Consider the following 15000-nt stretch of genomic DNA (forward strand, 5'->3'; position numbering starts at 1 on the left):
TTTTCCATTTCATGTGTTGAAACGGTTCTGTTGTGGGAAGCACTGCTGATGCCCACCAGGAGGGGGCAGTGTAGAGACAGACAGGAACAGGAAGTCAGTGTTGCTAGGGGGTGTGTCCTGCAGAATCAGCACCTCTGTGACATCACTCTGCGTACGAACACTCTGGAACCTGGAGTATCCTCTTGTGCACTAGGGGTGGTTGTCTGTACTAACAACTGGTTCTGTGTACTAAGGCTGGATCTATGTACTAAGTTCAAGTTCAAGTCTTTTATTGTCAGATGCACAGACCAACACAGGGTCAGACTGGGCACTGAAATTCTTAGGACAAGACAACTAGTTCTGTTTACGAAGATCTAGTTCTGTGTACTAACATGTGGTTCTGTGTACTAACGCTGGTTCTATGTACTAAGGCCTAGCCTAGCGCTACTGTAAATGTATAAAACACTTGTAGATATTGTCTGTAGGACTGTTGGACTCGTATCTAGACTGGTCTTCTCTGTGGGCTACAGAGTCTAAGAGCGTGTGGACACCCAGCGGGGGCCTGCTGTGAGGTCTGCTCCCCCTCCAGCCCGGAGAGGGAGCCCACCAGCCTAACAGACCTGTGATGTCACAGGGGGCGGAGGGTGCGATGGAGAGAAGGAGGCATGTGATAGGCCGGTGAGCGCTCACCTTCTGGGCGCCGGAGAAGGCGTGATAGAAGCAGGAGACATAGGTCATGATGGCCTTCTCATCAGGCCTCAACGTCCCCACGATGTCTACACCCACCACAGCAGGACAGAGGAGAGAGAGAGAGACAGAGAGAGAGAGGGGGGAGGAGAGAGACAGAGAGAGAGAGAGAGAGAGAGAGAGAGAGGGGGGAGGAGAGAGACAGAGAGAGAGAAGCGGTGAAGCCAAGCGACCCATAGCAGTGTGTCCTCCCCCACAGTGAGCTGGGGAGTATGTGAGAGGAAGGCTGGTTGGGAGGGAAGGAGGGAGGGAGGGAGGGGGGGTATGGAACAACGCGCCCCCTCCCGCTCCGATGGAGGTCTGTTCCCCAGGGACCCCAGCGATGTGAGGGTTGGGACCCACCTCTTCACACACACACACTTGGTTTTGTTGATGATATGTGTTTGGGAATACCATCCAGCTGGTAAAAGCAGTAAGAGACTAGAGTCCTGATCTAGCCTGAGAACTAGTTATTCTGCTCACACACACACACACACTTCTCCTGAGACTATGCTCACCAACAGCTTCTTAACGAATATGAAAATAATTACAACAGCAGCTTGGAAAAACAAGACGCGTCAGCAGGTCTCCTTACTGGAGCGCCCCGGGGGGGGGGGGGGGGGGGGGGGGGGTCTACACCCTGACAGTCCTAGCCTACTACAGGGCCAGGTCTACACCCTAACAATCCTACACACACATGCCAATAACAGGAACAGCCTGTGTGTGTGTGTGTGAGGGAGGGAGCAGGTGTGTGTGTGTGTATGAGCAGGTGTGTCCCAGCCCAACCAGTTTCCGATATCGCCTAACCCTGCAGGGGTAGAAAGCCATGCTGGAAGGAGGACCAGGAGAGGGGGGCAGTGGAGGGCGGCTGCCCAGGAGAGGGGGTTAGTATCTGGGCAGGGCTTGGCAGGGTGGGGGCCGGGTACCTTCTGGGCCCCAGAGAAGGCATGGTAGAAACTGGACACATAGGTCATGATGGCTTTCTCATCTGGACGAGCTGTGTTCACAATGTCTGCAGGGAAACACAGTTACACACGGACCGGGAGGACGCGCACACATACACACACACACACACACACGGCTCACACACACACGGGACAGTTATTTACATAGGGGAAACACACACACCTGAGATGCACTTTACATTTACATGCAAGACACACACACACCACACACACACACTGTGCCGGAGATGGGGGGACAGAGAACACGATGGTATTAGGGAACGTTGGGGGAGGGAGAGGGGGGGAGGGATGGTGTTGGGGGGTTGAAAGGTCAACATCGGGAGTGAAGGTGAGTATGTGTGACAGCAGCTCATCCACCTGTTGAGGGTCATAGGTCGTACTGGGAGTAGCAACCGTGTGGTTACACCACGGTACAGCATCATAACATCTTACCACATCACAGACACACACACACCTTATTTCAACACACATACTGCTCATACACCACAACTCTTTCTCTCTCTCTCTGTGTAGAGTCCGTACCTTCTGCATCCAACATCTTGGGGATGTCCAGGTACTTCTCAGCCACCTCGAACGCGTTGTTCAGATTGGTCACAGGGTCGTCCTGCACAGCCAATCATAGCTTCAGAATACACATAAACCACCAGCGTGTGTGAGTGTGTGTGTGCGAGTGCGTGTGTGTGCACTGACCTTTCTGAGCTTGTCGTAGTCGATGAGTTCAGGTCTGTGTCTGTGGATCAGAGCGTTGAAGGCTAGACCATCCTTCCAGCTGGAGACAGGGAGAGAGACAGGGAGGGAGACAGGGAGGCAGGGAGGGAGACAGGGAGGGAGACAGGGAGGGAGGGGGACAGAGAGGGAGGGGGACAGGGAGGGAGGGGGACCGAGAGGGAGGGAGGGGGACAGGGAGGGAGACAGGGAAGGAGGGAGGGAGGGAGGGTTAGTGTTGAATGGAACAGTTGTGTGTTTGACCAGCAGGGGGCAGCCTGACTCACAGTGCGTGTTGTGTCTGTATGGGAGGAGGCTGGGGGATGGTGTGTGGAGTGTTGGAAGGTGTGTGGAGATGATACCTGATGTGGAAGTTCTGCACATTGACGTTCTTGTAGGGAGCAGTCTTCCTCTGACACCACAGCAGCAAGCCCTCCTTAGCAGACGTCTCTGGAGGACAGAGGAGGAGGGGAGGGTTAGGGGAGGAGAGGAGGAGGGGAGGAGGAGAGGAGGGGAGGAGACGAGGGGAAAGGAGGAGAGGAAGGGAGAGGAGGAGAGGAGGAGAGGAAGGGAGTTTGGCTCACCCTCCACAGAGATGTCCTGGATAGCAAAGCGCAGGATGATGGTCCAGATCATTCCCAGGGTCATCTTGGCATTGCCGTCCACGATTTCTGACCAGAGGACAGGGTTCAGAGGTCAAAGGTGACCACAGCTCACATGTGTACAATAACATTACACAAACACTGTGTGTATATCTAGTCTACACACACTGCGTCTATATCCAGTCTCCATACACTGTGTCTATATCCAGTCTCCATACACTGTCTATATCCAGTCTCCATACACTGTGTCTATATCCAGTCTCCATACACTGTGTCTATATCCAGTCTCCATACACTGTGTCTATATCCAGTCTCCATACACTGTGTCTATATCCAGTCTCCATATGCATTAATATACGCAATCAGGATCAAGAGAGTGCGCTGGAAACTGGAAGGTTTAATGAATCCTAATGTGCTTGATTCAGACGGCCTGTGTTTGCACTCTTTCTCCTACAGAAACTGCCCCTATGGAATCCACACGCATCAAGCACACTATCTACACTGCTTATCTGAGTTTCAACTGACAATCCAGAGATGTTTGGGAGGGTGAGAGATGAGGGAGAGAGGGTCAAAGAGAGACACAGGTGCACAGCCATACATCCAGCCAGTCAGCCAGTCAGCCAGTCAGCCAGTCAGCCAGTCAGCCAGTCAGCCAGCCAGTCAGCCAGTCAGCCAGCCAGTCAGCCAGTCAGCCAGTCAGCCAGTCAGCCAGTCAGCCAGTCAGCCAGTCAACCATATATGGAGCGAGCTCAGGTATGTTATGTATCCTGACCCAGATTCCATGGATACTGCAGCTCTAGAGATCAGCTCTTTATCTCTCTCTTTCCATGTCTCTCTCCATCTCTCCCACTGACACATACCACTCTCTCTCCCTGACCTTTGTGTGTGTGTGTAGGTTCTAGGGTCTCCTATAGGTCAGTGTCTGTGGGCAGAGCTATGTCATGGTGCAGGAATGAGGGGCGGGCCCAGACCTGCTCTTGGTCATGACAGCCCTGAGGAAAGCTCAGTGTCCCACACACACACACACACACCATCACATGTGCATGTGATGGTGTAAGGGTGTGCATGTGTGTTTGTGGGTGTGTGGTTGGGTGAATGTTCTGAACGTCATGCATGCGTGTGTGTGTGTGTGCATGCATGTGTGTGTGTGTGTGCATGCATGTGTGTGTGTGTGTGTGCATGCGTGTGCGTGTACTGACCTTCCGCTCCGATAGACACCAGCTTGACTCCCTTGCTGGTGATGAAGTACAGAGCTTTGTTCACGTTGTTGATCTTGTGGACCCTCATCTTGCCTCTCTCTGGCTTGGGTAACCGTTCACCTGCACACACACAGACACGTTACAACACACTGTACAAACAGACTTGCAGCACACATATGAAGACATGTAGACTTGTGTCAAACACACACACACGCCAGATACTGAAGTGACAAAAAATAATTTTCCACAACAGCCAGCAGAGCAGCTCCAGTTTAAGTCACAACAGCGCGCACACACACGTTTGTAAATGTGTGAATGTGTGTGTGTCTCCTACCTGAGATGACCTCCAGCAGCAGCATGAGTTTCAGACCATCTCTGAAGTCCTCCTCGATGTTCTCGATCTGCGTGCCTGCCTTTCTCAGGTGGGAGTTACACCAGGCTGTGAAGGTCTGCACACGCACACACAAACACAGAGGAAGTGATGTCAGAGAGGGAGCACCACACAGGAAGAGGCAGACAGGAACAGGAAACCACCTCAAAGTGACTGAGCATGAGTGAGTACGGTTTTAGTAAGGAACTAAGGCTGGACAGAGTGACCAGACTGTGGAGAGAGTGACCAGACTGTGGGCAGAGCGACCAGACTGTGGAGAGATCTCAGGGTTTGAATACAGGAGAGGGTGTCTCCATGACGACCCTTTAGCTCCACCTGAACTCAGAAGGACGTGTTCTCCTCGGAGCCCAAACAGCAGCACCACGGGGCCCTTGTGTGTCCTGAGTCAGCTGGTGCTGAGACTGTTTCTGCTGTGGACGAACACGGAACCCTTCCTGTTCCTGGAGCTAGGTTAGGACTGCCCCACCCTGCCCCGCCCCGCCCTGCCCCGCCCCACCCCACCCCGCCCCCCCCCACTCCCGTCACTCACAAACTTGATTCCAAACGTCAACCAGGATCAGTTCCCCCCCCCCCCCCCCCCCCCCCCCCCCCCCCCCCAGGGTGTGTGTTAGGATGTGTGTTGTCGTGGCGGTATGAAAACATTATGACAGTGAGGCGGGCTGCCTCCCTGCCCTGCCCTGCCCTCAGTAGGGACACAATGGGGCCATTGAGCCTCTAGATAATGACTCCCTTCAACCCCCCAGGCCTGGACCAGCCCCCTGCTCTAACACACACACACACACACACAGAGGGGGACACAGGGCCAGGACAACAGAAGAGGAAGGAGGGGGAGAAGGATGAGAAGGGGTGGAGGATGAGAGGGGGAGAGAAGCGAGGGAGGGAGGTGAAGAGAGGGGGTGGAGGATGAGAGGGGGAGAGAAGCGAGGGAGGGAGGTGAGGAGAGGTCCACAAACAAACAGTGTGGTTCTAAACAATGACTACTGCTGCCCCCCGCTCCCCCGCACACTGTTCATGTCCCTCCCTCTGGACTGGACTGGACTACATACACACACACACACACACACAGCACTGGGAGGAGAGAGAGGAAGAGAGGGAGTGATAGAGATTAAGAAGTGTGCGTGTGCGATGTAAGAAAGGACCAGCTGAGACTTGCAGGGCCCCAGAGACTGCACAACTGTGTGCAACATCAACAGTCACCAACGGTTGATTATGTGAATATTGCGGCGCACAGTTATGACGTCATCACAAACCAGATCAAGGTTTGGGTGTGTATGTCCCCCCTTGCTGACAGCTGTACCCCAGTAGAGGAGGGGGAGCATCAGTGTTTTGGGTGGGTAGAGGTGAAGGGGGTTTACCTGCATTTCTCAGCTAGTTTCCAGTCTGGTTAAACTGTTAGCATTCCAGCTCCCCCCAGTAGCTATAACTCTTCTAGTCAGTCCCAACAGAGAGGGCTCTGCTGGCCTCGACCCCTGACCTCTACCAGGCCCCTGGGGGTCAGGGGTCAGAGAGACTCTCCTGAGGGACGGTCGTCTACGTCTGTTTGCCGACACACACACACCCCGACACACACACACACACACCTATCCTCCACTCCCTGGACAGGAATGTCAAGGACATAACAGCCTACCGCCTACACACACACACACACACACGCCAAAAGTCCATCTCTACACACACAAACACACACACCTTCTACCATCTACACATTACACATGATCACACACACTTAGTAAATAAGTCAATGTTCCCTGAGCACACACACACACACACACACACACACAGACATCTTCCTGTGTGACACATGAACAGGTAAGGGCGTGGCCGCACACAGTACCTGGACAGACTGACACTGGCGACAGCACATCCACTCCACATTCACTGGATGCCTCCGCTGTGGGTGTGTGTGTGTCAGTGAGATGACTCTCTCTCTCGCCATCTAGAATCTGCATGTCACACACACCCACTCTGGTGAGCTCATTCTGGCCACAAAGTGTAATTTTAAAATTGAAACTCACCAACACACACACACTCGGGTTATTTGACATGTTCAAACTGTATCACACACACACGCACACACACAGTTCTCACGGTTGCACAGCCTGTAGCTAGGCAGGCAGAAACATGCAGACCATGCTTTACAAGGAATTCCTAATACCAGGCATGTCTGCTACTAGTTACGCCACTGGTACAGGCTTGTAGCTACCTTACACAGCAGCTACATGCTAGCACAGTACACAGCAGCTACATGCTAGCACAGTACACAGCTAGCTCCTACATGCTAGCACAGTACACAGCTAGCTCCTACATGCTAGCACAGTACACAGCAGCTACATGCTAGCACAGTACACAGCTAGCTCCTAGTTACACAGCTAGCTCCTACATGCTAGCACCTAGTTACACAGCTAGCTCCTAAATGCTAGCAACCCTAACCTAGTCCAACACGCTGTGCTCCAACCCAGTTTCATGTCGTTAAACTTCTGGCTGGTGTGGCGCGCGCACACACACACACACACACAAACTCCAATTAGCCAGGGCTGACGGGCCGACAGTGTTTGTCAGACGCCCCATTGTCTAACACCCCCCCCCCACACACACACACACACACACACAAAAACAGGTAGTTCATTGTCTGTGACCTACACAGACTAAACTATTTCAGTAGCTCTTTAATTGCATTTTCACCTCACCTCCCCCCCCCCCCCCCCCCCCCACCCACACACCCACACACACACAGTCTCTCTCTCCTAGTAGAGGAAACAGGCTTCCTGGCTTTACCGGTCACTCCCTGAGATCAAGGTGTCTCTGGACATTCCACCCACAAACTAGGTTCCATTCTAGAACACTCACAATCCATTCCAGAATCAGAACTATCCATTCTAGAATCTCTGCAGCCCCTTCTGCATCGGGCCCATGCTGCAGGCTGGTACAGACAGAGGTGTGTGTGTGTGTGTTTGTAGGGGAGAGGAGGAGGGTGGCTTGTTGCTGAGGTCGCTCTGTATTCTTATGACCCTGTCAGGTCAGGGCAGGTGATCATTACCACGACACACACACACACCCAAACACACACACACACACACACCGTGCACCACCCCCAAACACACACACACTTCATGTGCGGACAGGAAGCCACTGAGAACAGAACAGTTTCTCACCCATAAGCAGTTCTGAGACACTGAGCTGTGTGTGACTGACAGCTCTCTAATAACATCCTGGTGTAACAGCTGAGGAAGAGGTGAGGGAGAGGACGAGAAAGAAGAGAAGGTGGGGGGGGGGGGGGGGGGGTGGAGAGGAGGAGGGGGAGGGAGGTGCATGAAGGTAACAGGAGAACTGGCCGTGTGCAGAGATGTAGAGAGGAAGAGGTTGGGGGGTGGAGAGGTTGTAAAGGGCTGCCCTCTCTCTCTGTCACACACACACACACAGTGCCTACGAGGTGAGTTCTAATGGCCTGATCTTGCTTTTGAAGTCTCTGTAGACAGGGGGCAGGTTTGGGACTACAGACCCAACGGTCCCCTGCAGGGAAAACAGGGAGGAGGAGATGAGGGGAGGAGGGGATGAGGGGATGAGGGAAGGAGGGGATGAGGGGTGGAGGGGAGGAGGGGAGGAGGGGAGGAGGGGGGAGATCTCTGTTTGTTTGTTGATTGATGTATGTATGCAGCTTCCTGTCTTTGTGAGCTGCACCACCAGGCTCTGGTTTCACTGAAGAGGCCTCCTCTGTGTTAACCCTGTCAGCACCTCATGCTGGGGTCATCTTACACACACACACACACACACACACCATATACACAGGATGGGAGTGCAGCAGCAAGGCCTTCTGGGTAACTGTCTGAAACACGGCTTCCTCCACAGTGCAACAAGGGAAGGCCTGATCTAAACGAGCGCTGTGTCCAGGGTGACAGCCCTCCAGAGAACAGCCCTCCTCTCTGCTGGGTCACAGCACCGCAGGGTTCGTGTCAGCACAGGAAAGGCTGCTGTCGCTGCACCACAGCCAGGGTGTGGAGGTCGTGGGAGGTTGCTGTGTCAGAGCATTGTGTCAGACGGTATCTGGAGGAGCACCCGTCCACAGACACTGGTCAGCTGTCCCCAGAGACAGACAGAGACAGACAGAGACAGACAGAGACAGACAGAGACAGACAGAGACAGACAGAGACAGACAGAGACAGAGACACTGGTCAGCTGTCCCCAGAGACAGACAGAGACAGACAGAGACAGACAGAGACAGAGACACTGGTCAGCTGTCCCCAGAGACAGACAGAGACAGACAGAGACAGACAGAGACAGAGACACTGGTCAGCTGTCCCCAGAGACAGACAGAGACAGACAGAGACAGAGACAGACAGAGACACTGGTCAGCTGTCCCCAGAGACAGACAGAGACAGACAGAGACAGAGACAGACAGAGACACTGGTCAGCTGTCCCCAGAGACAGACAGAGACAGACAGAGACAGAGACAGAGACACTGGTCAGCTGTCCCCAGAGACAGACAGAGACAGACAGAGACAGACAGAGACAGACAGAGACAGACAGAGACAGACAGAGACAGAGACAGAGACACTGGTCAGCTGTCCCCAGAGACAGACAGAGACAGACAGAGACAGAGACAGAGACAGACAGAGACACTGGTCAGCTGTCCCCAGAGACAGACAGAGACAGACAGAGACAGAGACAGAGACAGACAGAGACACTGGTCAGCTGTCCCCAGAGACAGACAGAGACAGACAGAGACAGACAGAGACAGACAGAGACAGACAGAGACAGACAGAGACAGACAGAGACAGACAGGACACAGAGAGACAGAGGGAAGGAGAGAGAGAGATGGATAGAGAGAGACGGACGGAGGGTAGGAGGGATGACGTTTAAGGGAGGAGAGGGTATGAAAGGAATGAGAGAGGTGAAAGGAGAGAGAGATGAGAGGAGGGAGGTGGAGAGGGCAAGGAGAGATGTTAAGAGGAATGGATGTCATCTAAATTGAGGGCATGAGAGCAATGTGAAGAATGCCAAATATGTCCTTCCTCTCCCCTCCCTTGCTTTCTTCGTCATTAGAGAGTGGAGATAGAAAGATATGAGGGAGGTGTGGAGAGAGAGAGAGAGAGACAGTTAGACAGAGAGAGAGACAGACTTCTGGCTTGTTTCTCCTGTCCCCTCTCTCCATGTCTCTCTTCCTCCCTCTCTCTACATCTTCCTCCCTCTCTCTACATCTTCCTCCCTCTCTCTCGCCTTCCTCTCAGTATGTCATCACCCCATCACTTCCTGCTCACTCTGGCCAATCGGCAGCCTCCAAATCAACTTCCTGTCTGAGAAAAGCGCGGGACAGGATGTGGGGATGGTTGGATGTTATATCCGTGCATCCAGGAAGTGCACATGGCTCCTTTGTAGCTAAATGAAGCGTTAGTGGAGCCATTTGCCTTTCCACCTCCCCTCACTCCCAGGAATGACCCAGCTAACACAGCAGGGGGTCTACAGCCAGGGTCCTGACTCCAGTTAGATGAAAACTACAACAGTCCTGCTTATAATGTAACCAACAAACGCCTTTGCTGCACATCACTGGTCATGTAAAGACTTTAGAGTCATAAACGCTTGGTTTTAGAGTGCTGTAAGGAAACCACACACAACTAAATGACTGATAAACTAATAAACTCTGAACTCCAGGTCTAAGGTGAGAGGTCGTATTGGGATAAGTTCTCTGACTGTTCTAGAACAGAAATGACTTGTCTAACAGCCCTGGAAGTTTTAAGTACTTATTAATATTCTACAAGCAGAAACCCACCCTTATCTTCTTGCCCCAATGCTGGCATCGTTTTATCAAGAAACTGATTCCTCTCAGAAATAGATTTGCCATTCCCTGGCAACTGTAGGACTGTGACTGTAAGACACGCCTCTATCGGCAGTCTGAAAGGACCAATCACACCCTGGACAGGCATTCCATTCCAGGAAACACCATTCCAGTCCAATCAGATCGGTCCGTGTGAGGGAGGAAAATTCCAGAATATACAACCCAGCCTTCAGACGTCTCAGAACTGAGGTGTGTGTCTGGTCATTTCCTCCTGTCAAACTATCTTCTCATCTCCTGCGGTGATTAACGAGGGGCTGGCCTACAAAGAAGTACTTTTGCCAAGGAGACGCTTTCACGAGGTGTTCCAGCGGTTCTGATCAGAGAACATGGCGGATATAAATACAGCCTTTTCAGGAAGGAAGATAAATGACTAGATGTAAATGTTAGATAAGAAGCAGACAGACTAAATATGAGGTCTGCTGGCTCTGATCAGCCTGTTCCTGCCTCCCTGTCCTGCCTCCCTGTCCTGCCTCCCTGTCCTGCCTCCCTCTCCTGCCTCCCTCTCCTGCCTCCCTGTCCTGCCTCCCTGTCCTGCCTCCCTGTCCTGCCTCCCTGTCCTGCCTCCCTGTCCTGCCTCCCTCTCCTGCCTCCCTGTCCTGCCTCCCTCTCCTGCCTCCCTCTCCTGCCTCCCTGTCCTGCCTCCCTGTCCTGCCTCCCTGTCCTGCCTCCCTGTCCTGCCTCCCTCTCCTGCCTCCCTGTCCTGCCTCCCTGTCCTGCCTCCCTCTCCTGCCTCCCTCTCCTGCCTCCCTCTCCTGCCTCCCTCTCCTGCCTCCCTGTCCTGCCTCCCTCTCCTGCCTCCCTGTCCTGCCTCGTCTCCTACCTCCCTGTCCTGCCTTGCTGTCCTGCCTCCCTGTCCTGCCTCCCTCTCCTGCCTCCTCATCTCCTACCTCTTATCCTGTTGAAATGCAGGGAGCATGACACAAGATTAGGGAACAAACAGCCAATAAATGTAATAAACAGAATTGTTTTTCAGTTTTTCTACTTTAGACCCAAACACAGACACACACACACACATTAACTTCAATTCAAAGACACACACACACACACCGCAAACACACTGGGTTTGTACATGAGTACACTGGAACAGCACAGAGAGAAGGTATCAACATCAGACTGGGTTTCTGCGGCGAACATGACGGCTGAACCCAAACGACCTTGACACTGTCAGCATGTTCTACATCCTCACAACCACACACAAGAGATCCATCACTACCAGCCTGTTTGCCAACCTGCTTCACACCCACCTAGAACACCAGCCTGTTTCCCAACCTGCTTCACACCCACCCAAAACACCAGCCCTGAACACCAGCCCTGAACACCAGCCCTGAGAGGGAGGGAAATGAAGCAAAGGGGCCAGGCAGATTTGAACCCAGGCCACTGCAGTAAGGCCTGAGCCTGCGTTGTGCGCACATGTATCTGCCCCCACCCTGCCTGCAGAACAGCCCCTCCATATCAGCTGCTCACACTACCAGGAACCTCCAACAGAGAAGGTTTCCTTCCAGAAGCCCTCTCCCCACCCCCTCCCCCCTCTCTCTCTCTCTCTGACCTTTGATAAAGCGCCGCCACTCCGCCCAGTGAACACAGTGAAGCCACCCCAGCCTCTCAAGCAAGCATGCACACCCTCCCTCTGACAGGGAGGGGCTGTCAACCAGCCAGATTAGCTCATGTGTAAACTTCCTGCTCCGTGTTTTTAAGTGTGTGTGTGACTCAGCTGGGACTGAGAAACAGCATGAATGGAATCAGTCACCGTAATAACGATGATGACAAGTCGTTTCAGCGTACACACACCTGCCGGTCCCGATGCCACGCCCGCCACTGGCGTCAGCAGGAAGGATGGGACCCATTTTACACACCCGTCTGAAGCACTGCTTACACACCCGTCTGAAGCACTGCCTACAGACCCGTCTGCTACCGACAGCAGTGGATGGTGTAATAATGATTCATTAAGAAATGCTTTTAGGGTACAGGGGGGGTTCGAACCTGCAACCACCGAGCTGTAGCTTTCTGTGGATGTCTGCAGGCCTGTTTGGGGCTGAGGTCTGCGTTGGTCAAACCAGTCTCTCCCCCCCCCCCCCCCACCGCTAGAACGCTAATGCTGCTGTGCTAGCACACTAACGCTAAACCAGAACCACTCACCCGGGGAAACAGGAAGTTATTAAGCAAAAAGGAAGCAGAAGTTTGTCAGAAAACCGTTTTCTGATGAGGACATGGAAACCACAAAACATTCCAGAAGGGTAACTGCGGTGGCACGACAGGGTCCACATATGAACAAGCCTCTCGGTTTCAGTCTGCAAGACAAGACTGAGACGGTCTCTCTTGACTAAGAAGATTGAAAGAATGACATCCAAAACCTTCCGGAAAGATCTTCCAATCGTGCAAAACCAACTGTAGAACCAACACCAGTCAGCCCACTCTAACCAAGCACATCCAAAAGTTGACTGGCTAGGGTTTAGCACGGTCATCTTAACTTGGTGGCTCCGTTAACTCCCAGTAAGATGAGGAGGAGAGAGAAGGAGGAGGAGGAGAAGGAGGAGGAGGAGAGAGAAGAAGGAGGAGGAGAAGGAGAAGGAGGAGAGGGCAGGCACCAGGTCTCACAAACCAGGCCTCCACTCCTACATGGAAGAGAGTGTGCCTGCACTCTGATATGGTGGGAACCCTGACATTTGTGGAGTGTGTTTCACCATCTGAACATGCTTCTGCCTTACAGGGCCGTGTGTGTGCGTGTGTGTGTGTGTGTGCGTGTGTAGGAGCGTGACATTTCCCCAGCTTTAGCCCTTCATTCCTCACATTCCCTTTGAGGCAGGAGTGGGCAGTCTGGTGCTCATCTGCTCATGATCCTTCACACACACACACACACACACATCTGGCCTTAATATGGGAAGACATCTCACACGCCTCATGGTGAGTCTTGGTGCAAACACAAAAGAAACTGTCAGATTGCGAATGTGTGTGTGTGTGTGTGTGTGTGTGACAATGTGACCAAACGAGTAGGGCAGGCCAGCCTGGTAGACACAGTCACATTAACCTCCTCTTCCTGTTGCTGCTTACTCACCCGCCCGCCCGCTCTCTTACTCGCCTGCCCGCCCGCTCTCTTTGCCTTTTAAGGCAACACAGTTAATAGCCTGTCACCATGGCGATGACGTAACAGCATAAAAGGTTCCCCCCACGGCACACTGAGTACACACACACACACCTGCTCTCAACACACACACATTTTTTGTCGTTGAAAGCACCTGGTGGAAGCCACACCTCTGGTGTCTGTTCAGACGTCCCTGGGTCCACAGCCCCCCCACAGGCTCCGTTTGTTCTCTACTGGAGGAATGTGAAACACTACCTCCCCCCTCCTCCTCCTCCCTCCTCCTCCCCCCCACTTCTCTCTCCCACCTTTCCTTCCCCCCCTCCCTCGTTGGGAGTTTAGTATGAGCCAGCAGAAACAGGAGAGAGAGAGAAAGAGAGAGAGAGACAGGGGGAGAAAGAGAGAGAGACAGAGGTAGATCTACATGAAGCTACTGCAGTACTAACACCATCTGCAACTTCCTGCCTTGGGAAGCTCCCTGAGCTGGGTGACTGTTCAACACTGCCTCTTCAGCTCTCTCTGTGTATGTGTGTGTGTGTGTGTGTGTGTGTGTGTGTGTGTGTGTGTGTGTGTGTGTGTGTGTGTGGCCTGAAATACCCCTCCATAGGATGGTTGGGAGGAAGTGAGGGGAGAGGGGGAGGAGAGGAGAGGGGGAGGAGGGGAGAGGGGGAGGAGAGGAGAGGGGGAGGAGAGGAGAGGGGGAGGAGGGGAGAGGGGGAGGAGAGGAGAGGGGGAGGAGGGGAGGAGGGGAGAGGGGGAGGAGAGGAGAGGAGGAGGAGGGCTTGTAAAAGGTCTGAGGGTCCAGACTGACTCTGCTGTTTGTTCCTCTGTGTTTCCGCTTCCAGATGACACACACACCTCCAACACACATACCAGAGGTTACCCGGCCCTTTATGACTGACTCACTGCCCTATTCCTGTGTTACACACCCTGACACACACACGTTCAAACAGATACCTAAGCAAATCATCATGCAAATGACCGATCGTGATTGACTCTAATCAAGATCACGAGGCAGTGGGTGGCAGAGGGAGGGGGGAGCAAATTGGAGGCAGTGATAGAGAGGCAGAGGGAGTACAAGGCTGAAGACCCAGAATGCTGTACTGCCACCAAGGCAACCATCTCCCCCCCCCCCCCCCCCACCGTGGGGGTTCCCCTGCCTCAGACAAGCTACATGTCATAAACACATGTACTTACACCTCCCCCCCCTCTCCCCCTCTCCATTGAGGGTAAGTGGATTCCATACACGAGGGGGGGGAATCCCGGGGTCAGATAAGCGTAATCCTCTCTAAATGACTTTCACAAAACTGCCACCCCCCACCCCCCAGAGTAGTTCAGTCCAGACTAAGTAGACACTGAAATGTCTCATCCTGCTGGACTAAACCACTTTCTCCTTCTTTACAAGGAGAACACCATCCACAAACACCACTTAGAGAAGCAGTAAATCAAGTTGAAACCCTCCTTCTGCTTAACAGCCGACACAGTGACTATCTTAAGTACCTGTACAGTAATGCCACGGCTTTTACT

At 53.2% G+C, this 15000-nt stretch overlaps 1 protein-coding gene across 2 annotated transcripts in view; it reads right to left on the reverse strand.

The window, feature by feature from the left end:
• The window catches only part of actn4 (actinin, alpha 4), a 35931-nt gene that overhangs the window by 10682 nt on the left and 10249 nt on the right, over nucleotides 1-15000 (reverse strand). Inside the window, exons 2-8 of one of the 2 annotated variants that reach the window (XM_047035474.1) lie at nucleotides 4511-4625; nucleotides 4177-4296; nucleotides 2960-3046; nucleotides 2738-2825; nucleotides 2361-2439; nucleotides 2193-2274; nucleotides 670-755 (exon numbers count right to left, since the gene is read on the reverse strand). In XM_047035474.1, the coding sequence (XP_046891430.1) occupies nucleotides 670-755; nucleotides 2193-2274; nucleotides 2361-2439; nucleotides 2738-2825; nucleotides 2960-3046; nucleotides 4177-4296; nucleotides 4511-4625 (657 nt within the window). Of the gene's footprint in view, nucleotides 1-669; nucleotides 756-1631; nucleotides 1718-2192; nucleotides 2275-2360; nucleotides 2440-2737; nucleotides 2826-2959; nucleotides 3047-4176; nucleotides 4297-4510; nucleotides 4626-15000 lie in introns of both variants that reach the window. The other variant, XM_047035473.1, reaches the window with a different exon arrangement.

This window comes from Hypomesus transpacificus, chromosome 15 (assembly GCF_021917145.1).
Source record: "Hypomesus transpacificus isolate Combined female chromosome 15, fHypTra1, whole genome shotgun sequence".
NCBI lineage: Eukaryota > Metazoa > Chordata > Actinopteri > Osmeriformes > Osmeridae > Hypomesus > Hypomesus transpacificus.